At 45.7% G+C, this 24,350-nt stretch overlaps 1 protein-coding gene and 1 pseudogene across 2 annotated transcripts; one reads left to right on the forward strand and one right to left on the reverse strand.

The window, feature by feature from the left end:
- Positions 1–1,470: 1,470 nt before the first annotated feature.
- MCM3 (minichromosome maintenance complex component 3) lies at positions 1,471–19,254 on the reverse strand. Its single transcript, XM_080916867.1, has 17 exons — positions 19,134–19,254; positions 17,004–17,116; positions 16,409–16,617; positions 15,835–15,965; positions 13,423–13,661; positions 13,123–13,231; positions 11,649–11,802; positions 11,212–11,343; positions 10,629–10,837; positions 8,952–9,126; positions 8,462–8,588; positions 7,315–7,465; positions 4,862–5,002; positions 4,063–4,166; positions 3,556–3,632; positions 3,110–3,200; positions 1,471–1,963 (listed from the first exon to the last, which is right to left on the reverse strand). Exons 1-17 carry the CDS (start codon positions 19,209–19,211, stop codon positions 1,765–1,767), a joined length of 2,439 nt encoding a protein of 812 aa, XP_080772993.1. The 5' UTR covers positions 19,212–19,254; the 3' UTR covers positions 1,471–1,764.
- A 1,022-nt stretch (positions 19,255–20,276) lies between these two features.
- On the forward strand, positions 20,277–21,891 carry LOC308421178 (T-complex protein 1 subunit eta-like; annotated as a pseudogene). Its single transcript has 2 exons — positions 20,277–21,469; positions 21,720–21,891. The product of its transcript is annotated as a T-complex protein 1 subunit eta-like (transcript).
- The last annotated feature ends 2,459 nt before the right edge of the window (positions 21,892–24,350 follow it).

The following is a 24,350-nucleotide window of genomic DNA, read 5'->3' on the forward strand; positions in this document are numbered from 1 at the left end:
ATTGCAGCTTGTTATACCTTGTTTGGCTGATATCCCTGGGAGGGCCGCTTTTTCCAGAGGGGAGTTGTTCTGGGGGAGGCAGGGGAAACTGCATTTGGACGTAATATATGAGAGAACTAAACAAACGAAAAGGCTCGATACCAAGTAACTGCAAAGTTGCCCTGCAAAAGGATCCCTCTATGAATAAGGACAATATTTTGCAGTATTCTGACATAATTGATCAGTTCCCTAAGATGTGTGTGTTTATGTGTGTGCATGGGGTGGGGGGTGTCTGTTGAGTCAGCGAAGCCAGAGTCTGTTTTCCTGGACTTTTAAAAACCGCTGTGGTTATGTATCTTTTCCTAATCAGCAGGGCCTGGTTTGCACCACACATTATCACTTTTAGCTGACAGCTCTCTGAGGAAATGGACAGGAGAGAAAATCCCAAAGACAGCACAGCAGCCTGCTGCCACCTTGTGGTGACTTGATGTAAATGCAGACGGTAAGCCTGCCAAAGAAATCGAGTATGCTTGCGTACAAAAAGAAACAATATGTTATTAATACAGCCATTAGGAGATCAGTCTGGAGAAGTTTCACAACATTAAGAACTCCCGTAAGACCTAGACTGTTTCTCTGTGTAGGCCTGCCTGTCCTGAAACTCTCTCTGTAGAGCAGATCTCCGGAGTGCTGGGATTAAAGGCATGTATCACATAGATTCAGGTCCTCAAAGATGAGGATCTGCTGGGGCCAGCATGCACAACCACAACCTGTTTATGCGGTGCTGGGAGACTGAACCCAGGGCTTGACCCAGGCTCTTCCATCCTGGGCATACCCCCAGGGATGAATGACAGGATGGATAAACGGATAATGAAAATCTGGCATATAAAAATAGAATAGTATTCAGCTGTAATGAATAACAATATTGGAGGAACACGTATGTACGCTAGAATATATACTAAGTGAAGTCACAACTTCAGAAAGAAATAAACATGCTCTCCCTTACACGCGGAATCCAGCCAATAACTCATGTACATAAGCGTACAGCAGGAAATAAGCCTGGATCCGGGACTCAGAACTAAAGAACTGAGTTATGCAGCATATAAAGCCTCATTTTATTCTGTCAGCAGGTTTTCCCTTTTGGCTAAGTACATAAAAATGTCTACAGGAGTTGAAAAGTATAAAATCCGTGTGATGCTAGCTTCCCTTCCCCTGGCTACTCATTGAGTTGTACAGTCTTTGGGTCTGGTTAATAGGGGACAACTTCCATGAGATGTCCACTGACTTCCAAAACTATGTCCCAGCCACGCCACCCCCCACACACACATACACAGAGAAATAAATGTATTTTTTTTAAAGAGCAAAGCATGAAGTTCACATGTACAGAATATTTACTCAGTATCAGCATCTTGGATACTTAGGTCAGCAATACATTCTAGTCTAATTGCGAAGAAGGCTTTCTCCAATCCAATGTCGTGATCTGCCTGAGCCACTCTGGCACAACAGACCTCAAGACTTCCTGGACTAAAAAGTGCTTGGGGGTGAGGGGTCAAGGTAAAAACATGAATAACAATGCAGAAAACACCTGTGCCCAGAAACACATAAAGACTTCCCACGTTTAGACTGGAAGGTATGTGAGTTCTGGCCCTCCCTCCGGCTCCTGCACCACAGCAGAAGTCAGATTCTCAAGGCTTCCATCAGATCTTGATAGTCTCACCATCTGCTTCCATCACAGAAAGTTACTGGAGACCAAGGCTGGGGACGGGGCAGTACTTGGCAGGAACAACTTCAGATAAGGAAGACGATGCCCTCAGACACCATGACCTGGTTATCATCCTGCATCCGGCTCAGGGAGGCCTGGATTTCCTCCGAGGAGAAGGGCTCTTCTTTATTCCGATTGATTGATTCTGTGAGGTGGATCATGCCCACAGACTGTGCGTGAGCTTCCTGGAACACTTCTAAGAGGGCCGCCTTAAAAGCCTTCAGCCTGCCCAAGACAGGAAAAACGTGAGTGGAGGAGGAGTTAGGCCTGGTGGAGCACATGTCTAATACCAGCGCTGAGGAAGCCCCCAACCTCACCTTGTCTTAAATAAACAAAATGGCAGTAAACATAGCTGCAGCAGTAAGACAGGACTGATAGAGAAAAATTTTCTTCCAATACTCTCAGCATCCTTCTTCAAAACTAACCCACACTACATGCAAAGCTTCCTGTAATTCAGGCATGAGGAGCCTTTGAAGCCTGGAGGCTGTTAAGAGACTGTTAATCCTACACACAGCACAGTAAACTGGTCGGCACAACATCTGGGTGACAGTTTACACACAGGACTTAACAGAAGCCCACACCTCTTCACCAGAGGACCTTACTGTACATCATGACTATGCCATGTGACAAACCTAAGAACGTCCCACTGTGAATGAACAGCAGTGACACGGAGCCACCTCAGTGCCACTCAAAAATTTGATTAGGAATCTACACCTCAAACTGGGCGAGGGGGGCACATGACTTAATCGGAGCACTCAGGTTTCGAGACCAAGGATTCTACACACTGCACCCTCTGAAAAGTCTGCAGGTCTAAGCCAGTTCAGAAAGCAAAGCTCAATGGCTGTTTCTGGAGTAAGATTACAGCCGATCTTAGTGTTTTTTCCTCAAGCATTTGTCCATGTTTGGCTGTATTGTGTTCTGTATCTTTAAAAATTAGCTTTAGCTGTGTTTCTTTGGTGTCTGGTAAACATAAATATCAGGAAAAATTTGTTTTCTGAAACTCTAGTGCAAATCTGTTTTTTTTTTTTTTTTTTAAACAAGTGGCTACAATTTATGAGGGAGAAAAAAAGTAGATGTATCCCCCTGAAAAAATCCAAGGCTATATACAGTAAGATACAAATCAAAATTGCCCTTGGTAAGTCAAGCCAGTTCCCCTGGACTTAAAAGTAACAATCCACATTTCCATAAAGACAGAAGCAGTACGGCACAGGCAGTTCTGGTCTGTGACTCTGGGTGAGCTCGGCATAGGGCGGGGCCTTATAGAACCCGGAGCTCTAGCTCTAAGCTCAGAGGTGGCTGGCATCTCTCCTGGAAGCTGGTCCCTCAACAGCAGGAACTCAAGCAGGAACAAGCAGGAGCAGATGTACTTACCTAGATTCACTCAGCTCCACTTTCTGGGATTCCTGGGTCTCCTGAGAACCATCAGTTTTCTCTTGAGAATCGTCGGTCTTCGGGGTGTGCACTTCAGGGAAACAGTGTTTGCAGGGTGAAGCCATTTCCAGCAATATAGGAGAAGCCATACCCCTCCCACCTTTCTAAGCCCGTGAGCACTGCCTCCTATGGTTATGGGGCTAGGAAGAGTAATACAGGGAAATCTCCGATGGATAGGGGAATGGAGTTAGGCAGGAGACCTTCGATGCGTTATCTGGGATGCTTACAGAAGGTCACACAAATCAAGGAAGCCAACAGCAGGGCCAAGCTTATTTCCTAACACTTGCACTGCAGGTTTCCCAGGGTCTCGTGCAGGAGGCACTGGGAGCCCAGGAGAAAAGGCACACAACTGCAACTGGAAGGGCCGGGAGCAAACGCTCGCTCACCTTGAGGCATTTCCTTCTCCGCTTCAGTGAAGTCGTAAGGGTCATAGGACTCGCCATCCTTGGCAGAAGTCTTCCTCCTGAAATACCCACAGCAGTCAAGAAACTGAGATAGCTGTAGGGAGTCCTATCTGGGGGACCACAGAGAAATGTACAACCGAAGTGCAACACCATCCTGCAGGTCCAGTGCTGCTCATCCAAGCCTTTGCACATGGCCAGTGGAATAACAGCTTCTAGGCTCAGGCCGAAACAAACCCTTTCTACAAGACATTTTCCAGGCCCTGCTGCCCAATGCTCTCTGTTCCTTCTATGGCCTGACCAGTGCACAGGCAGGAGAGAAAACAGCCTCAAGAACACTGGGATACCTACTGATGGTGCCACTTCTGTTATAGGAATTCACAACTACCTCCATCTGCAACCCCTACAAGGCCCCGAACGACCCGACACCAACAAGCCTCCGGGCTCCCTGGCAGGACAGAGCCTCGAGTCTCACTTATTAACCCACGGTACCTTTTCCGCTTCTGCTCAGTGTCTTCTTGGCTCTTCTCTTCTTCATCTTCCAGGTCTGATTCATCCTCACTTGGCTTCTTACGTTTCTTCTCCTTCTCCAGAACCTAGAACCAAGCCAGGGACATCACTGATGCTAAAACTGAGTAAGGAACCTGGTGTTGCTTCGGCATCATGGGTAGAAACAACTTCCATGTTTCTAAAACTTATCTGTATCTTCCCTGGTCTGTGTGCCAGGACCAGCAGCAGCAGGGAGAGCCTAATTAGTCATCTTCCACCAATGCTTTGAAGCTTTTCACACAGTGTCCAAACAGTTATGGGTAAGGGGACGAGTCAATAGTTTCTTTATAGATCACATGGCAGACCTTCAAGGTCTATAGTTCTTCAGCTGAGCCTCGACATAAGGCTCACTTACTCCTGCCCTTTTCTTAAACGTTTATTAAACCTCCCCACCACCCTTCCCATCCCAATCTGCTCTGTTCATATCTCTTATTAGAAAACACCATTGCATTGAAGTTGGACAGGACAAAGCAACGGAGAGAAAAGAGCCCAAGGGAAGGCACGGGAACTAGAGACCCGCTGACTCACACACCCAGGAGTCTCATACGACACTAAACTGGAAGCTCTCATGTATACGCAGAGGACCTGGTGCAGACCCGCACAGACCCTGTGAAGGCTGCTTTAGTCTGAGTCCATCGGAGCTTTGCTGCTGATTTAGAGAGCCTTCTTCTCTTACTTTCCTCCAACCCCTCTGGCTGTTAAGACTCTCCCCTGCCTCTTCTGGGGTTCCCTAAAGGCTCACCTTCTTGAAATACGCGTACTGAACCAGCTCCACAGCTTCCTCTGCATCCTGCAGGTCCACAGTCTTGCTCATACGGGCCTTCGCATGGGCCGTGGCCAGTCGTATCAGAGTTTCCAGTGTTCGTGCTGTAACTGGAGATGTCTAAGGAAGAAAGTGTGAGGGAATTACTGTGCGGGAACATGGGTCTCAGTCTTACAGCACAGAAAAAAAAAAAAGAAGGCAATTTCAGAAATGCTCAGAAAGCCTTTGATCAGTCTTCTCTATAGGTGGACGCCATTTAAAGTACATCTATCAGCCAGTGCTAAACTAATGCCATCTTCAAGCCACATCGCAAGTCTCACAGTGAGCAGTGGAGAAGGCAGAATCATGGCTGCACAGGGTGCTCAGAAGTGGCAGTTGAGTGCTCAGCCCCAAACACGACACGGATACCATCAGGTGCAGGGAACAAGTTGGAAGAGAGAAAAGATAAAAGAGCCAAGACAGGCGGAAGAGCTGTGCGAGGCCATCTTCTGAACAGGATCCAAGTCTCCACAATCACACGGCAGCTGGGGAGGCCTGCACGGAGGCTGCTCAAGGCACAGATGAGCAGGGACTCCAGAGGCCCTAATCAGTGCCACCCTGTTTGCTACCAACAGACTCCGGGACAGAGGGAAGCTTTCATCTGTACACCCACTGGGGCTGAACAAGTGCCAATGGATGGTTAACCACACAGATAATCCTGGTAAAAGTAAACAAAACCCAAAAGTCATGGATCTGCAAGACGCTGGCAGGGCAGAGGAGAGGGATGGCAAGTGAGAAGGGGCAAGGGATGCAGGGGAGAGGCCATCAGAATACATTCTATACAATGTAACTATCAAGAACTCAATCAATTTTTAAATCCACAAAGATAAGAAAAACGACTAAACTATAACTCAGAGAGCATTCAAGGAAGAGGAAAGGTGAGTGAGAAAGGAAAGTAGCCATCCCACGACTCCCCAGAACAGGTGAGCATGCCAAAGTGAGGGCAGGGATAGTGGTTCCTCACTGCAGGCCCACAATCCATCAGAGTTGAGCTGTGACTCCCCTTACCTACTTCACAGAGGAAGGCATGGGAACGGAAGCTGAATCTGCCCAAGCCTACGGGTGTGAAAGTAGAGCTCAGAGGGCAGGTAGCTGCCTCACAGAGCGAGGAGGAAGCTGACACACTCCTACCAAGTGGCTCACAGGGAGGCTGTAAACCAAACAGGGGGCCTGTGTCTTCTTAAAGTGCCATTATGTGTTAGGATACTCGGCCCACTGAGTCACACGGTGCTTACTTTAAGTCTCCAGGAGTTCTAATGGCCATGCTACCGCCCAACATTCTCCCAGGGAAGGAGACGGTCAGAGCAGTGAAAGGATGCGTGCCAGGCTGCACACCAGCTGCAGAGCTCTGACCAGGCACACGGGTCACCCTATCACGGCTCTTGTCTTCTGTCATATGAACCTTCAGTGCCACATGCAGTCCACTTCTATCTTTGGATTTTCTAACTTCCTATTTAAACTCAAAAGCAAATCTACAAGTGCACGTATGCACTCACGGTGTGGAAAGCCATTGGCATTAGACACTCCATTACAAGCTCCGATTTCTGCATCACCTAAGAATTTTGTGAGATCTTCGGGCACACTAACAGAACCAGACAATCATAACCGAGGGCTCAACCACATTCACAATGGCCTGTCACACTCAGTTCTTGCTCCAGTGAGCAGGTCGCACTGGAACAGTTCTTGCACAGGGAGGAACATTGATAAAGGGAGCATTTAGTATGGAATCGGTTGATGTTCTATACATCCCATCATAGGCAGAGGGGAAGTCAAGTACTATCAGAACACCCTGAGACAGAGCAAGGATGAGGCGACAGTAGATGTCCCAGAAGCCTGCCGTATAAGCCGGGCTCTGAACTTGGGTTCTACATGACCTAGGGCGCTCCTGGAAGATGAAGTTCAACTCTATTAAGTCACTAGAAATTCCTCTCAATCACGGTCACTCAGCTTCTAGTTATTTTACCCAAATATCACTAACACTCGCACCCAATAGGGACTTCTAAAGGCAAACCTGCTTCTCTTCACATCGGTTCTCCAGATAGCCCATCACATCCATCCTCTTCCAAGCACCACGCTGAGTGCATGGTAAATGTATGATCCCTTCTATCTACCTTCCCGATCCTCCTCTCCATTCTGAACCCTCAGCTCTATTGGAACATGTGAAGAGACAAGGTCAGGTCCCAGAAGGTCAAGGTCAAGGTCGGTTCACTGGGGGACATTCTTACTCTGTCTGACATTCTTACTATGTTCTTTCAGAAAAGTGATAAGTAAATGTCTTTCTGTAGAAAATGCTTCAGACCAGGAAGGACGGTCCAGTTAAAACTCCCCAGGTTACCAGAGAGCAGTGTGCTCTAACTAAGGGACCCTGGGGGCCACAACCCCCAAGTACTCACCCGGGCAGTGTCTGAGCTCATGCTGTCCTGGCTGCGCAGGCGTGAATATTCTTCTGCAATGTAGGCTGCTGACTCCTGTGTCAGGGTGGGCTTTATAATTTTGGCCACATGGATGTACTTCCTCATGAAAGCTGCGCTCACCATCTTCTCCCTAGATCCAAGAGAATGAACGCCATTTTCCTAACCCACATGGGGCAATGCTGTTACCTCTTGGAGACGGGAACACACAAAGCAATTCTGGTATTCTCTATTTAGCCTTGAGTGCTATCCCTGAGTCATGAAGTCTAGGGAAGAAGTTCTGGTACTGACTTATTTTTTCAATACAGGGTTTCTTTGTGTAGCTCTTGCCTGTCCTGGAACTCACTCTGTAGACCAGGCTGCAGTTACAGACTATTATGATCTGCAACTCTATGGACGCTGGGAACTGAACTCAGGTCCTCTGGAACTGCTCTTAACTGCTGTGCCATCTCTTCAGGCCCCTGATCTCATTTTTGAAAACAGAGTCTCTCTATCTATCACTGGCTGGCCTGGAACTCATTGTGTAGAGCAGGTTGGCCTAAAACTCTCACAAATCCGCCAGGCTCTACTTCCGGAGTGCTGGGATTAAAGGTATGTCCCACCATACCTGGTACCTGCCCTATTTCATATACGGGGACACAGGTTCAAAGGAGTCAATTCAAATTCAGTGCAATGATACTTCTTTCTATAATATGGCCAAACAGAGGCACAACAGTCTACGTATCATGTTACAGCAGCCAAACAAATCTCCTCTACTCAAATTCACCCTCAAAGCCTCTCTGCCTGCCATCAACTAATCGTCACCAGAAGTCTCCACCAAGGACCACATGACAATAAGGACAGATCACATCCCACTAGCACTTGTCAGGATATAAAACAAAACAAAATAAAATAAATAAAACTGAGACAGGTTATCTGTAGTCCAGGCTAGCTTCAGATTCATAATCTTCCTGCCTCAGCCATGCCTGGCTGTCGAAACGATCTATTTTAGGAAAGATCTGAGCCAGAGCTGAGTCAACCAGAGACAAGGCAACTGGCCAGGTCAAGCGCTTCACCTGGAGACCCAGAGAAGACAATGTCCTGGAACAAAATCTCAGGACTCTCCAGAAAGAAGTGAGAAGAGGCTCACCTTTTCTTCTTGGTCCCATGTAGCAGGTTGTCATGCTTGTCATAAATCCGGGTATCTTGCTGGTCATCCTGGGCGAAGTCGGGATCGTCTGTGGCCAGGATGTCCACTGAACTACCCAGTGGCAGAGCTGGTAAAAGGAGTTGAGACAAAGGACATTAAGGAGTTTAAGCCAAGACAAACTGCCTTTTCCAGCACAGAAAGAGATGAGGACCAAGAGTTACAGAGCAGGAAGTCAGGAGGAAAGAGACACACAGATTTCACCAATGTAAAGCTTAGAACTGCCCAAAAGAAGCTAAGAAATAAAGCAAAGCCCCGAAAGGGCAGACACTCAACCTCCAGTGAGCAGTGAAGAAAAGGGAGGACAGGAAGATGAGGGTACCCCCAACATTAACCCAGATACAGAATAGTCACAGCCTCGGGGCTCAGCCAATGACGGCAGCCCCCATTAGGACCCCCTCCACCAGCCACTCCTGCTGTTGGCTGTACTCACCGTCACCGTCCTGCTCCCCTGGGGCCCTGTACTGGTGCATCCTAAGGACGTGGTCTGAGATCTCCCGGTCCTGCTCAGGATCCATCTGATCCAGCATGATGAAGAGCAGGTCAAATCGAGACAGCAATGAATCCTGCAGCCCGATGTTCTCCATGGGTGTCTTATACTGATCATACTGGAGAACAAGTAGAAGGAGCATCAGTAGGAAGGACAGGCATCAAGGCCAAATCAATCCTGGGGTGAGAATGTTAGGCTGGACCACACAAAATACAACAAGCAAGCTGAAAATCTGGACTAGGATGTAGGTCAGTGGCAGATATGAGGTCCTCAGGATCACTGGGCTGATCAATACAGAAGAGAAATGACCTCTCCTAAGTTGTCTCTGACCTTCACATGTATGCTGCACTCACATACATGCACGTAAAAATAAATGTTCTGTTTTCACAGAAGGTCTCTGACTGAGCTGGCCATCCTGGAACTTGCTAGAGAAGGCTGGCCTTTAATGCACAGAAACCTGCCTGCCTCTGCCTCTCCAGTGCTGGGATTAAAAGCATGCTGCCACCACACTCAGCACAAAATCAATCATTCTCAAAGGGAACAAAAAAAGTTTAAATGTACACATTGGTAGTGTTAATCTATAGATCCTGGAAGTGTGACATACATGCAAAGGAGTAAGTATTGCAGCTCGGTCCTAACAGAAGGGAAACGATAACTGTTCGGTTCACTAGTATCACCGTGTAAGTTCATACAAGGAAACACTGGAGAACTGTTGAAAAAGGTAAACTCATGATAGTCTGCTTTCCGGTGTTTATCGAGAAGCCATCACAGTGCCACCCACAGCAGCATACCAGAAACACTTGCCTACTCCATGTTTATTAGAACATGGCTCACTACAGCCAAGATATGGAACTGGTTTACATGTCTATCCAAAGACGAATGGATAGGAATATGTCAAATAAGATATTTAAAAATAAGCACACACCAGAATGCCTTTAATCCAAGCACTTGGAAGGCAAAGGTAGGCAGATCTCTAAGTTCAAGGCCAGCCTGATCTGCATAGTGAGTTCTAGGACAGCCAGAGTAATGAACCTCCCCGCCCGCCCCCAAACACAAAAACTACATCTCCTTAACTGCTGCATCATGCAATGTCAATAAAGCCTTGTTCTGAACACGAGTGTCCTCATGATGCGTGCTATGCTGCATGACTCCCAACACCAACAGTGCCTGGAAGACCAAGGCTCAGGGCTGAGATCACATGATGAACCACAGTGCTTTTTCTGCACATACAAAGTCTCCAAGGACCAGAGAAGCATAACAGCCTAGTTACAGAAACAGACTCGTGGTCAGAACATCAAGTCTTAAGCTAGATGGCAGCCAAAAAAGCAAACTCCAGCTTCAGTCACAGACCCTGTCTCAAAAAGTAACATGGAGAATGACAGAAGGACACCAACACTGACTTCTGGCCCCTCACCCCACCCAACACACGCACACACACACAGAAAGTACTTGCATACACACTCACACACATCCACACATGACTTATTTTATTATCTAGGAACTATGAAGAATACCTGCTGTGGTTCAAGGACCTACTATTCTCCATAATAAACCTCAGTCCAGCCATTAAGCAAAACCAAACTGACCCAAGAACAGCGGTCATGGGCCAATTCCACTCACCCTGCCATAGACCGGGTTGGCAGCTGCCAACACACTACAGCGGGCATTGAGCCGGGCGTGGATGCCAGCCTTTGCGATGGTCACTCGACCCTGTTCCATCACCTCGTGGATGGCCGTGCGGTCCATGTCAGACATCTTGTCAAACTCATCGATGCAAACCACTCCGCGGTCAGCCAGGACCATGGCACCAGCTTCCAGGCGGCGCTCCCCTAGGAAGAGGTGAATGTACGTGTCACCATGTAGGTCAGGGGACAGAGAAGGATCCTGGTGGCTTTCTTAGAGCATGAGGACAGCGTAAGAGACTTCACATCACAGGAGCCTCTCACATCCTCAAGTGATGGCCAGCTAGAGCTCCTTTTCTGCTCTTCCAAACTTTCCCCCCATTTCATTTCCCCCTTTCTCCTAAGTTGCTGTTTCCCCTTTACCATCATCTAAATCACAGTTTACCCAGTTCTCCAGAGCATTCAGTCATAACACATCTATCTTTCAAATATCCCAAACACAAGTTAGTGCCTACGAGCCTGAAGAATCTAATCTGCTCAAACTCATGCTGGGCCCTCTGACAAGAGCTTCGTGCCCTTACCTGTTTCCTGGTCTGTAGTGACAGCCGCTGTGAGACCCACTCCAGACGAGCCCCGCCCCGTGGTGGGAATGGCCCTGGGCGCGGTGCAAAGCACGTACCGCAGGAGTTGGGACTTGGCAACTGATGGGTCACCTACGGGACAATGGGGTGGTGATTCTCTAGGAAATGCCCACGTAAGCCAGCAAGTTCTGCTTCCAACGAGAACTCGATGTTAACTGTTACTTCTTTCTTTCCCTTTGCCCACTTGCAGAATACAGTCTAAGTCAAATAAATCAGAATTTCAGGGATGATTTAAAAAAAAAAATCATTTTTGCCTTTTGTACTTTGATGGGGTTAAAATATAACCAGATACAGAGGTACAATTTTATATACACACTCTTACAAACCCCTTCCTCAAGGTCTGACACACACACTCCCTCCCTCCCCCAGCACCATACCTATTAGAAGAATATTGATGTCCCCACGGATGTGACTGCCATTTTCAAGTTCCCGTTCCACGCCTCCCAGGAGCAAGCAGAGGATTGCCTTCTTGACATAGTCATGCCCGTGGATGCTAGGGGCTAACGATCGAGCCAGCTGCTCAAACACATCCTGGAGGAGGGAAGAACTAAAAGTGAAAAGCGTTGTGACACCCTCCTGGGGGCTTCCTAGAGCCCATAGAAAAGATAAACTTGGGTTCTAAAACCAAAAGCTTTGCTCCAAGACAAGCCCACAAGACGAGTAGCAGGGCAGGTAAAGAGGTAACCTACAGCATGAAACAAAACTTGTAACGGTTCATCTTCGGGAGCATATATATACCTGCAATCCAGCACTTGGTATCTGAGGCAGGGGGATTGTGATTTAAAGCCAGTTTGTGCCAACTAGGAAGATCCCAGAACAGTGTGGGCTATACAGTTAGATTCTGTCTCAAAAATAATGGTGGGGGACAAGGGAGTGAAGTCTCTTAGGCTATCATGTGGTTGTTGGGGCTGCATAGCTTTCTAAGTCAGAACTTTCCCTTTTCTTCTGTCTCTTTCAAGCCAGAAGCTAAGTACACTTCTTTCTGATACTCCATTTTCTCACTTTCTCAGTCCTCCCTCTCCACCGTGTGGCTGTCTCTTTACCATGCCTAACTCACACAGCATGGTTCTCTCCCACCTATGCATCTGTAACAAACTTCTCAAACTAAAAGAACAAACATACCAAAGTACACCAGGCTGGGGATATATTTCAGGGGTACAGAATTTAGCTAAAACATACAAGGCAAGGCTCCTGTGTTCAATCTCCAACACAACAGGCACATTCCCAGTGCAAACATACATACACACAAACTGGGATTATTAATCTTGTGGTCTGGTGGTAACTTTTATCATACATGGGTATACTATCTTGCTTGATTCTAAATGTGGACAGCTTGTCTTTATAAAGCAACCATCCGGTACTTGTGGCCCACTGGACCACCCGAGTTCAATCTCTAGGGTCCATAAGGTGTGAAATAATCAACTTCTATGAGCTATCCTGACCTCCACATTCGGGTACACGCACACACATAAATAGTGAAAAGCAAATCCAATTTAAAAAGAACACATGGTAGTACATGCAGGAGGATCAGGAGATCGAGGACAGCCTTGGCTACAAGCGACCGTCTCAACAGAACTAAACCAGTTAGTTATAAATAAGGCTTAATGGGACACCAATATTCTAACTCCTATATTCTTAACTGCATTGGGTTCAACTGCAGCCCAGAAGACACAAGTCCCACCAATAAAATGGCAAGAATACCCTTAACTTGCCAGTTGAAACAAACTTGGAAGCTAGCAACAAATACTTCAGGGGGAAAAATAAAAGGAAGAAAATAACTTCCCCCAGATCTAGCACAAAAATGGCCACACGCAGGAAGTAACACTCTCAAATCAAACCCACTCAACTGACCTTGGAACGAGTTTTGCTGAACTTCTTGATCTTGGCGATATCGTCTGCAGAGAATGCAGGCTGAACATCCTTGCTCATCTGTTTCACGTTACAGGCAATCAGGACGGTCCTGCAACCGTGGAAGGGGAGCCAGGTGAACCTCCAGCAGCGCTAAATGTTCTTGGTCTATGACACTAAACCAGACAACCGCAACACTCAGCTGAGCTGTCTGTCCATGAGCCACAGTGAGGACGGAGTGCCTGACAAATCTATGTGGGAAGGTGGGAATCCTAGGCTAGGACACCATACAGCAGACCTTACCTGAAGGTCCCCGAGGTATAGCCGCCCTTCTTCCCTGGAAGGCAGCGGTAGGTCCCCACCACCTGTATTCTGTCACCAGGTTTCACTTTATCCACCAGATCATCATCTAGAATGACATCCACAGAGCGAGGAAGCTGACCAGCCGGGGCCTTCTCCGGCATCTCCTGGATGGTGATGGTCTGGTGGTCCTTGTAGACAGACAGGCCATACTCTGTCTCCAGGGGGTTGTTCTCCTCATCCTGCCAAAAAACAAACAAACAAACAAACAAACAAAAAAAGTCATTTTAGTCTTGTCTTCAAAATGTAGTATTCATCCAACATGAAAAACACCTTTTAGCAATCTGGAAATTTTACTATCTCAAAGCACAATAAATGTGTATATGCATCTCCTCCAGCCTCCCTACCCTGATTCTTCAATTAGTAAATCAACCAATGGGAGGGTCAGTTTTCACTGAGGGGACAATGGCTGTGCTAACACCTAAATTAAAGGCCTGAATCCCCACATTGATGCCAAATCTGTGATTATAATCTGATACAGGTTTTCTTTTCCTTTCCTCTTCTTTTTTTTTTTTTTTTTTTTTTTTTTTTCCCCCTCTTGAGACAGGGTTTCCCTGTGTATCCCTGGCTGTCCTGGAACTAACTCTAAAATCTACCTGCCTCTGCTTCCTGAGTGCTGGGATTAAAGACTTTTTCACCTTGCCTAGCCCTGATACAGTTTTTCTAATCTAGGAAATACCCAATAGAAACATGTACCCATAGCTACAAACTACTCACAGCAGCACCATTCCTAGCAGGCAAAATTTAAAGAATGTCCAAATCTATCAACAGAATAGGCAAATAATGTGATATCGGCATCACACAAATGAACACTTAAGACACACACCTGTGGGTATACAGTGTTACACAAAAACTGCTCAACACAAGAGCATGTACATAGGAAAACAGCTGAAAGCTGCACTTCTCAACCTGTGAGTCATGACCCCTTAGGGGTTACCTAGGACCACTGATTTACATTGTTTCATAATAGCAAACTGCAGTTATGAAGTAGCAATGAAAAATATTTTACAATTGGAGGTCACTACATGATAAACTATACTCAAGGGTTATAGCTTTAGAAAGGATACAAGCCACTTGGCAAAAGCAATCCCTACTGTTAAGACATGAGGACTGCCAGGCATGGTGTCACTGGCCTTTGATCCCAACACTTGGAAGACAGTCAGGTGGCTCCCTGTGAGTTCAAGGCCAGCCTGGTCTCCAGTAAGCTCCAGAACAGCCCAGGCTATATAGAGACCCTTTCTCCAAAAACAGACATTAGGATAGCATGGCCTTTGGTAGGAATCTCTAAGCGCTGACTGGTAAGTTTGTTTACCACTTTAGATGTAGGTTATATGAGTATATTCTGCTTGCAAAAACTTGAATTATACACTTAAGTGTTTTCATATATATATATATATATATATATATATATATATATATATATATATGAATATATATCCCATTATAAATGTAACATGTGGTTCTATCATATGTGTGAATTTCCTAAAACCACAAAAATCACTGTGTGCTTACTGGGTGCTCACTATGTCCCAGGAACTACTATCACATGTAATTATGAGTATCTTCTTCACAGTCAAGGACAATTTCATGAGAAAGAGATCCTTTGACTAAACAAGTACAGATACTGAGTAATCTGTAACGACCTCTTCTCTCACTTAAGGAAGTTATCTCTAATTTTTCCCACCCGAACACCATGAAGCCTTTTACTGTCTTTCCCCCATATCCACTGAAACATCTGCAAAGATTATATACCACAGCATCACGTAACAGAAGCATCCTCCACCTTACTTTTAGAAAGCACATTACATTACTATGATCGCAACTCGAAAAAAGTGTGCCATCCAATGAGGTTATATCTTCCTTGGGACTTTCTATATTCCAACCTTTCTAAACTTTATGTTGTGTAGTGCACACACATGTGTAGGTGCACACGCTCATGCAAGTGGAGGTCAGAGCCTAACAACAGATTTCCTCTTCACTGCAGCTGGGCTGGCCCGCTGGCCAGTAAGCTTTTGGGCTCACTCTCTCCTCTCCAAAGACAGCTAGGGTTATAAGGCACATGGAGTCTGCCCACCCTTACTCTTGGGTGCTGAAGATTCAAACCCAGGTCCTTATGCTTCCAGAACAAGTACTTTTACCCACCAAGCCACTCCCCAACCTCTAACTATAATCATAAAAAAGTACGACTTCTATATTAAACTTTATTTTGAACCAATCTTTTTTCCTGAACTAATCCTTACCTCTCACGCCTACTTTTAGAACTTTCAGACTAAAGATTCCAGACACTCTATAACTACTTGAACTTAAAGTCACTCTTGATTGCCCCCATGACGCCCAACGGATTCATGCCCTCACCTTTGTGGGATACACAGAACTGGATGGGAAAGCCACCAGGGTGGTGAGGTCAGAGTAGCGTCGCTCTATGGTCTTCTTAGTAGCAGGACAGTAGTGAACACTACGAACGACCTTGGGGCGAACCAGAGAGCCTAGGGATGCAAAGGTGTGTACAAAGTCACCCAACGACACACTGACAAAGGAGGGACCTAAATTCCCGCAAGGCCTTTAAATAACATACTCTTCCAGTCAGGTTAGTCTGTTTTATCAACACTCGTAAGCATTCTTCGTTACATCTGTACACAGGGTACCACTGATGTCACTGAAGGGACAGTTTGGGGCTGCAGTTTAAGAACGGAAGAGCAGGACTCTCCCAGCTTTGGGAATCCACTATTCCGATACCACCACTGGTCACTCCCAGTCCCCTAAGTGTGGTGGACCCTGAGACGCTTTACATTTCACTATTTAATTTCAATGTTTCACTTCTCTAAAACTACAAGCTCCCCACGCCCACCACAGCTCTGCTGGTTCCCAGACCTCCTCAATCCACCCTACCATTTTCTTAGGGCCCCAGTGCCTTCGCTGATCCACTCACATTTAGTAACGATGCCTTCCACACAGACCACACAGCTGAGGAAGCAGGAAGTGAGAGTCCGGGGAGAGACGTGCTTTGAGCCAAAGCTGCCCTCCAAGCCTATGTAGAACTCCTCGTATTGCTTGGCATAGGTCGCGTCAATGGAGGCCACAAAATCCTTCAGGGCCCTCTGGAAGGCGACCAGCTCCTCAAAAGCATTGTTCAGGAGGCTGCATGTGGTCAAGAAAAGGAATCATTAGACTGAACGCAGGAAACTGACCCTCGAAACAAGGAACAGCCTTGGATCATTATGATTAGTGAATGAAAATCCATGTCTACTTTGCCCTGCCACTGTGGTAAGACTTGGTAAAATATATCAGAACTGAGGTTAACGTTCAAAGATATACAAAAAAAATTGATGTATAGTGCCAACACTGGAAGACGGACCACTTGAGAGCAAACTGCCCACCGCCTCCTCTCTAGGAGAGGACAGCCTGTGTCAAGTCCGTGAAACCTAGGTCTTTCCCAGGGAAGCTTGTTCCAACCTAAACTCACTCAGAAGCAATCTTTCTCCCTCACATGCAGCAGAGCCCCTGGAAACCCTGTCATGGCTCACCGGTTAGCCCTCTTTTCATTTTTCCTGCGCAAGTCATTCACATTGACAATCAGCCGATACTGGTTGTCACTGATCAGCTCCCGAACTTTGTTCTGGTAAATTCCTTGGTCTTCCTGTGAAGCAGGAATAAAACATTATTATCAAATCAAGTGATTTAGCATATTAAATTAAGACATATCAAAACAGCTTCACAACTTAAAAGTGTTTCATACCAGAAGCAACCCTCCAAACAAACCCTCTGGAGCCCAGAAGAATCAAGTCTGTTATTCAGTCTCTCGCTTTCATCCACTGGCCTCAGATCTCACCTACAATCTATTAGGACACTCTAAGAATCATAAGTCAATGTCACCTAGGACACCCAGGGTCCCCTTTCTACAGGTTCTTAGTTTTATTGACGATAGCAAGCTTGGCTCTCCAAAGCTGCCTGGAAGGAGATACAAAGAGGATAAGTTGTTTAGAATTCAGGTGGAGCATGGAGCAACAATGCCAGCACCCAAGCATCTGAGGCAGGAGGATCACCACAAGTAAGACTGCTTCAAGAGCAACAAGCAAAAGAACAAGCAAGCAGACAGGTTCAACACAGGTAGAGAGAGGGGTCTTCAAGTGAGAGTAAGCCAGTCCTAAACCTAAGGGGCAGGCAGCTAGGGATCCAGGTACTATTAGAAAGTGGCCATAGACTTAAGTGTTAGTCAGAATGCAGGTAAACACAGAAGTGGGGTCTGCAGCAGATCAAGAACTTGGGGGTACTTAAGAGCAGGGCGCTCATTTCTGTGTTCTTTATCTTGTCCCCTGGTGCAGCATACTTCTTTCAGCTGCAAGATGCTTTTTCCTACATTATAAAGCAGGCTTCCCTTATAGTGGTGGTGAGGGCTAGGCCTTTCTGGACAAGGAAAGCACACCTGCTGTCTTTCTTAACAGAGCATAAGGGGCCATTGAGCACTCAATTTATAGATTACTGATCATGGGGGTGGAGGTGGGAGTCAACATAAAGATATTCAAAAGTCCTAAGCAGGGACCTGGGAGCTACTTAAAAACTACACCGACAAAAATGACACTGGATACTAACTTAACACAAATAGTGTCCAGGGAGTAGATGCTGCAGACTACACTTTCCTCCTGCCCTGCATCCCCTATCACATGGTATCATGATCAACAGTTCTCCTATATGCTTAACAATCCTCAACGTCATATAGCATTTAGTTTTGGGTTACACTTAAGCCCCACTTTACCTGCAAACAAAACAGTTTTGATTCACAAAAAGAAAGCTGCCTAAACTGTTAGTCCTGCCCCCACTTCCATCCAGTCTGTCATTAAAACTGAGGGCTCTGAGCCAGTTACATTAGCCCTTGCAAGTAAGGGTTAAGATGGACTTGACCATCTCTTTTTTTTTCTTTTTTTACACCTGACCAGTCTCCGGGCAAGTTTGGGGATGGGGGGAGGGGGTGTTGATCACATGAATTTATAGATAAATTAAATGGCTTTGGAGAAAATTCTAGCAACTCATGAAAATATGCAAAAGAAAGAAAATGAAAGGAGGCAAGGAGAAGTGAAAATGGCCAAATATATTATGCGTTTATGAAGTTTCATAATGAAACCAATATGTATAACATATCCTGATGTAAGAGAGGTTTCAGGAAAAATATTCTGCTCAGGGGAAGATGGCAAACACAAGGCCTGGGTGCCATCTACACCACCGCAAACAAACCAAGAGAAAACCCATTGACTCATTAAAACACACACACACACACACACACACACACACAAAACATGAAAAGTAGGCGAGTAACGAGAAAGAAAAAAATATGACCGAAACATATTACATGTTTATAAAGTCTCATAATGAAACTAATACGTATAATTAGCATGAAAGTAATGTAGCTTTTAAAATCTTGAGGTATATCTGAAGAAGAAAAAAAAAGTTTAACAGGAAGTTGCAGAGAAAGAAGCATCAGCGGCCTGAGCCCTCCGCGGGACCCCATCAGCCATGCCCCGTAACCCTCGGGGACCCCAGGACCGTGCTCGGTCACCCGCGGGGACCTCATCAACTGTGCTCGGCCACCCGCGGGGATGCCATCAGCCATGTTGTCACCCGCGGGAATCCCAGCACCGGGCTCGCAACCCGAACTTCACCTCGTCATCCAGGAAGTCCAAGTAGTCTCTTTGCGCTTCCCTCAGCTCTACGTCGTCCAACACTACTGTGCCCGCCATGCCGCTGCCCCTAAATCGCCGGCCACCAAACAGTGCCGGAAAAAAAGCGTGACTCCGCCCTGGCGCGAAAACTTCCCAAGTTTTCCCGCCACGGAAGTTTATGGTGGAGGAAGCAGGGAACAGAGACGCGTTATAATTGGCTAACCTCTTCACAAGCCTTTTATTCGGTACCTGGATTGGAGAGAAATGCTCGCTTTCTCCGCCCTAATAGGAAATCTAGCCAATAGAACAGAGAGAAGGCTCAAACCCCACCCCCTGGTCATTGAGCAACAGGAAAACCAGGGAGTAATGCCTTCTGGGAGTTGTGGTCCTACCCTCATTTTTTTTTTTCTATAGGCAGTTTGGTCAAATGAGAAGTTAGGATTTACTGGGTCCAAGTTTGTACCCCGTATGCACATGTATATATAAAGACCAAAGGGTTGACATCCGGTGTCTTTCTCAATCTTTCTCCACTTTGTATTTTTTGAAAGAGAAAAATGATACCCACTGATTCATCTCTTTAGCCTCCATATTACTGATTCTGACACACTTGCTTTTCTAGAAGCAGAAAATCATATTGTTCCTTAAAAAAATAAAATAAAAAGACAAAGAATTCAGGTCAGGTGGTGACCTGATGGGTGACATACACAGAGTCCTGGGTTTAGTCACCAGCACTTCCAAAGCAAAAGAAGGAAAAAACGATTAGGTACATGCGTGCACCTGCCTCTCAAGGTGCAGATGAGCTTTGCCAATAGCTCTTCTATGCTCTGACTCAAAATGAAGACACACATATAACCTGATAAGATAGTATATCTGAGGGTTCCGTCTCTGTTAGCAAGCTTGCTTTGCTTGCTATCTGATGGCTTTCTGCCTTAGGCACGGATGGGCCAAGGCTGATTTCCAAGGTTGGGTGATTGTTAGGAGGTTCCCTGCCATACGCCGTGCAGAAATGGTGAAAATCAAGACATTGCAAAGTATACAACGTGCTTCCTTTTTTCTACATCTCCAGGCCAAAGAGAATACTTGGAGTGGGTGGCCCCGAGGCAGAAAAAGATGAGTTATAGGTGCCGGAATGTTACTTCCAAGATGGTACCCACACCAGTTATCCCGTTGAAAGAGGGGACTGAGAGCTCCCAAGGCATTCCTCAGCTCCTACCTTGTCAACGCTTGCCAAATGATTGCTGAGGCTGTAAGAGCCACCCTGGGTCCTCATGGCTACTTATTGTGGATGGCCGAGACAAAGCACATTCTAATGATTGAGCCACAATTCTCAAACTCCTCGATGGTGTTCACCTGCCGCAAAGACATTACTGCATCCCAAGATGCCGAGGTTGGTGAGAGCAACACCTCGGGGACCCTGCTGGCTGCAGAGTTTCTGAAGCAAGTAAAGTCCTATCTGGAGGTTTACACCCTCAGATTATCATCCGGGCTTTCTGAACAGCCACCCAGCTGGCTGTTAGCAAAACCAAAGAAATAGCTCGGACTGTAAAGAAGCAAAACAAAGTAGAACAGAGGAAGATACTAGAGAAGTCTGCAGTGACATCCCTGAGCCCTAAGCGGATCACTCAGCAGAAGGCCTTCTTCACCAAGATGGCGGTTGATACTGTGATGATGCTTGAGGAGCTGCTGCAGCCTAAAATGATTGGCACCAAGAAGGTGCAGGGCGGAGCCCTAGAGGAGTCTCCGCTGGTGCCTGGTGTCGCATTCAAGAACACTTTCTCTTAGGCTGGGTTTGAAATGAAGCCCAAGAAGTATAAGAACCCCACGATTGCCCTCTTAAATGTTGAGCTCAAACTAGAAGCAGAGAAGGATAATGCTGAATTAGAATCCTCACGCGGTGGAAGATTACCAGGTGATTCTTGGTGCTGAGCGCAACATTTTTTATGACAAGTTAGTCATAGTCTGGAGCCAAAGTTATCTAATCTAAATTCCCTATTGCGGATGTGGCCATCCACTACTTTGCTAACAGGGACGTGTTCTGGGCTGGCCATGAACCTGAGGGGAATCTGAAGAGGATAATAATGGCTTGTGGAGGCTCAGTGCAGACCTGTGTGAATGATCTGATTCCAGATGTGCTAGGTCACTGCCAGGTGTTTGAAGAGACCCAAACTGGAGGCAAGAGGTAGTTTCTTCATTGGCTGCCCGAAGGCTAAGACACATACCATCATTCTCCATGGGGGTGCTGAGCAGTTTACAGAGGAGCCAGAGAGGTCCCTGTTTGATGCCATCATGATTGTGAGGAAGGCCATTAAGTATGACTCTGTGAGGCTGAAGAGATGGCTCAACGATTAAGAGCACAGACTGCTCTTCCAGAGGTCCCGAGTTCAACTCCCAGCAACCACATGGTGGCTCACGACCATCTGTAATGGGATCTGATGCCCCACCCCCTGATGTGTTTAAAGACAGCTACAGTGTACTTAAAGGAAGGAAGGAAGGAAGGAAGAAAGGAAGGAAGGAAGGAAGAAAGAAAGAAAGAAAGAAAGAAAGAAAGAAAGAAAGAAAGAAAGAAAGGCTCTGTGGTAGCTGTAGAACCATCAAGATGGAGCTTTCCGAATATCTGAGGGATTGCTCAAGGACCATTCCAGGGAAATAGCAGCTATTGACTAGGGGATATGCCAAGGACCTGGAGATTATCCCACAATAGCTATGTGACAATGTTGGCTTTCATGCCACAAACATTCTCAATAAGCTGTGGGCTTGACATAGTAGGAAGGGAGGGGTTCTTAAGGGATGGATGTCAACAGTGAGGCGGGGCAAAGGCCAAGGCCACCCCCATTGACAGGCAGTCTGGGGTGGTGGGTGGTAAGGTGGTGGTGGTAGCAATGGTGGGTGGGTTGGTGGGGTGATAGTGGTGGTATTGTGGTTGAAGAGGGATTCAAGTGATGATAAAGTGTGATAAAATACTCTGGTGCATTTCTAAAGGATTCACTCAATACAAGCCCCTCCCACTCCCACTGTCATGTTAAACAGAATTAGTCAAACACCCTTCTTGAGTTCCAGCTTGGTTAATAATCAGGGCACTCATGGGCATATTTGCTCCATGTTCAAGGCATATTAAAATTTCAGCAGTCCCTCAAATGCGTCAGTTTTTGAAAGAGCCTGGCTGCTCTTCCTTGATCTTTCTTAACCCTCACATTATCTACTCCTGTAAGTAAGTAATGCTAAAACAAACAAACAAACAAACAAACAGGAAAGTTCAGGACTCAGACAATACAAGTGATCCTACTTTTGAAATCAAGTTTGGCAGAACAGTTGTATTATCAATATTTTGTAATTCATTGCTCTTTTGCAAGATTAATGTTAGCCATTTCTTCCAGGCCCCAGGAAGCCAGCCCATTCTTCTTTTCCATTTTTTTTCATAAAACAGATTCTGTCTGTTCGTATTGTTTTCCCCTCCATAACTCTTCCCAGATTTTGCCCCCTTCCTTTACACCTCACATCTCCCTCTCTCCCTCTCTCCCTCTCTCCCTCTCTCCCTCTCTCCCTCACTCCCTCTCTCCCTCTCTCCCTCTCTCCCTCTCTCTCTCTCTCTCTCTCTCTCAAACCCCACTTAAGAGACTGAGGCATGAGGATCACAAGTTTGAAGTCTGAAGCCTGTTCAGACAGTATAGTGAGTTTGATGCTAGCTTGGGCTATTTTAAGATATCCTGCCTCACAAACAAAAACAAAAAGAACAAAACAAACCAGAAAAAAACAACAACAAAAAAAAACTGGGTCATAGAGAGGACTTTTGTCATAAAGATGCTCGAAGCCACATGTAACAACCCAAGTTTGATCCCTGGAAGTCTCATAGTAGACCTGGAGAACCAATTCTCAAAAGTTGTCCTCTGATCTCCCCATGCACACCATAGTGTTTGCATGCACACATACACACACACACACACACACAAACACACAATGAATAAATGTTTGCAAAGCCTAGAAAAACAGCAACAACAACAATATCTCATTAGGCTCAGCTGAGTTTATTTAAACACTGAACAGGTAATTTTTAGTTTTTAAACAAAAGGTAATTTTGAAAATATTTATTTCAATTAAGTGCTTAGAATTGAACCTAAGACTCCAAGATCATAATAAGCTGAACCCCCAGTATACCTTGTACTTGTTATTTTGAGACAGATTCTAACTAGATTGCCTACTCTGTCCTCGAACTCTTAATCCTCATTCAAGTTTCCAGAGCAGCTAGAATTATAAGCTACCAGCCTTAGCTAATTTAATTGCATTGAGATCAAAACTATGTATCCATGAATGGCATAAAATTATTTGCATTTAAAATTGGTAGCCATGAGTCTATACAGAAGGACTGCAAAAACCCAAAAAAAGAGATACTACAGTCAGCCTTCTATATTTTTGCATCCCATATATAATAAGGCAACCTCAAGAATATTCTTTAATTGTATCTGGCAGAGCTGGGGATGTAGCTTAGGGGATGTAGCTTAGGGGTAGAGCATTTGCCCCAAGTGTGAGTCTCTGCATTCAATCTCCAGTTACCAGAAAAGAAAGTATATTTGTACTTCACAGGCTTTTCCCTTTGCCATTATTCCCTAAATGGTCTGGCATACCTTTTTGCACAGTATAATATTGTATCAGATATTATAAGAAATCTAGAGAGATTTTTAAAATATACAAGAGGATGGATATGTATAACATGAAAATAGTACACCAGTTTCATATAGAGAAGTTAAATATCTGAAAGCTTGGGTGTCTGTAACTGGAATTATTTCACCACAGGATACGGAGGGACAATTGTGTTTGAACTGAGTATTGAAAGATGAGCAGTGTGACAGTCATGGTCAACTCTGTGGGAGATGCCATTGTGGCCAGAATAGAGGGAGAGAGGTCAGTGTTGCACTGGGCTGGAGCTGATCGTATGTATTGGGTAAAATTAAAGGACACAGAGCCCCAGAGTAAGGGAAGCATAGAAGCTTTCAAATGAAGGAGAAAGAGTACAAAAACTGAGCTTCAGAGAGACAGATCTGGCCAAAGTATTTATAGAATGAATCCCCCTTTTAATTAATCAACTAATTAATTAATTAGCTTCTTTGTTTGTTCATTCTTCTTGCATATATTACATCCTGACCATAGTTTGCCCTCTTTTCCTCCCAGTAGCTCCTTCTCACCTAGATCCACTCTCTTTCATTTCCCTTTAGAAGAGGGCAG

Source organism: Micromys minutus, assembly GCF_963924665.1.
Source record: "Micromys minutus genome assembly, chromosome: 5".
Lineage (NCBI taxonomy): Eukaryota > Metazoa > Chordata > Mammalia > Rodentia > Muridae > Micromys > Micromys minutus.

What these genes read in the sequence shown, in the direction of transcription:
- MCM3 (XM_080916867.1), bottom strand. Translation starts at nt 19,211, where the DNA reads ATGGCGGGCACAGTAGTGTTGGACGACGTAGAGCTGAGGGAAGCGCAA. An exon ending in AATGAAAAGAGGGCTAACCG is followed by an intron (nt 16,618 to 17,003) that starts GTGAGCCATGAC and finishes GACCACATGCAG; the next exon opens with CCTCCTGAACAATGCTTTTG. An exon ending in GGAGAAGGAAATGCCTCAAG is followed by an intron (nt 3,201 to 3,555) that starts GTGAGCGAGCGT and finishes GTTTCCCTGAAG; the next exon opens with TGCACACCCCGAAGACCGAC.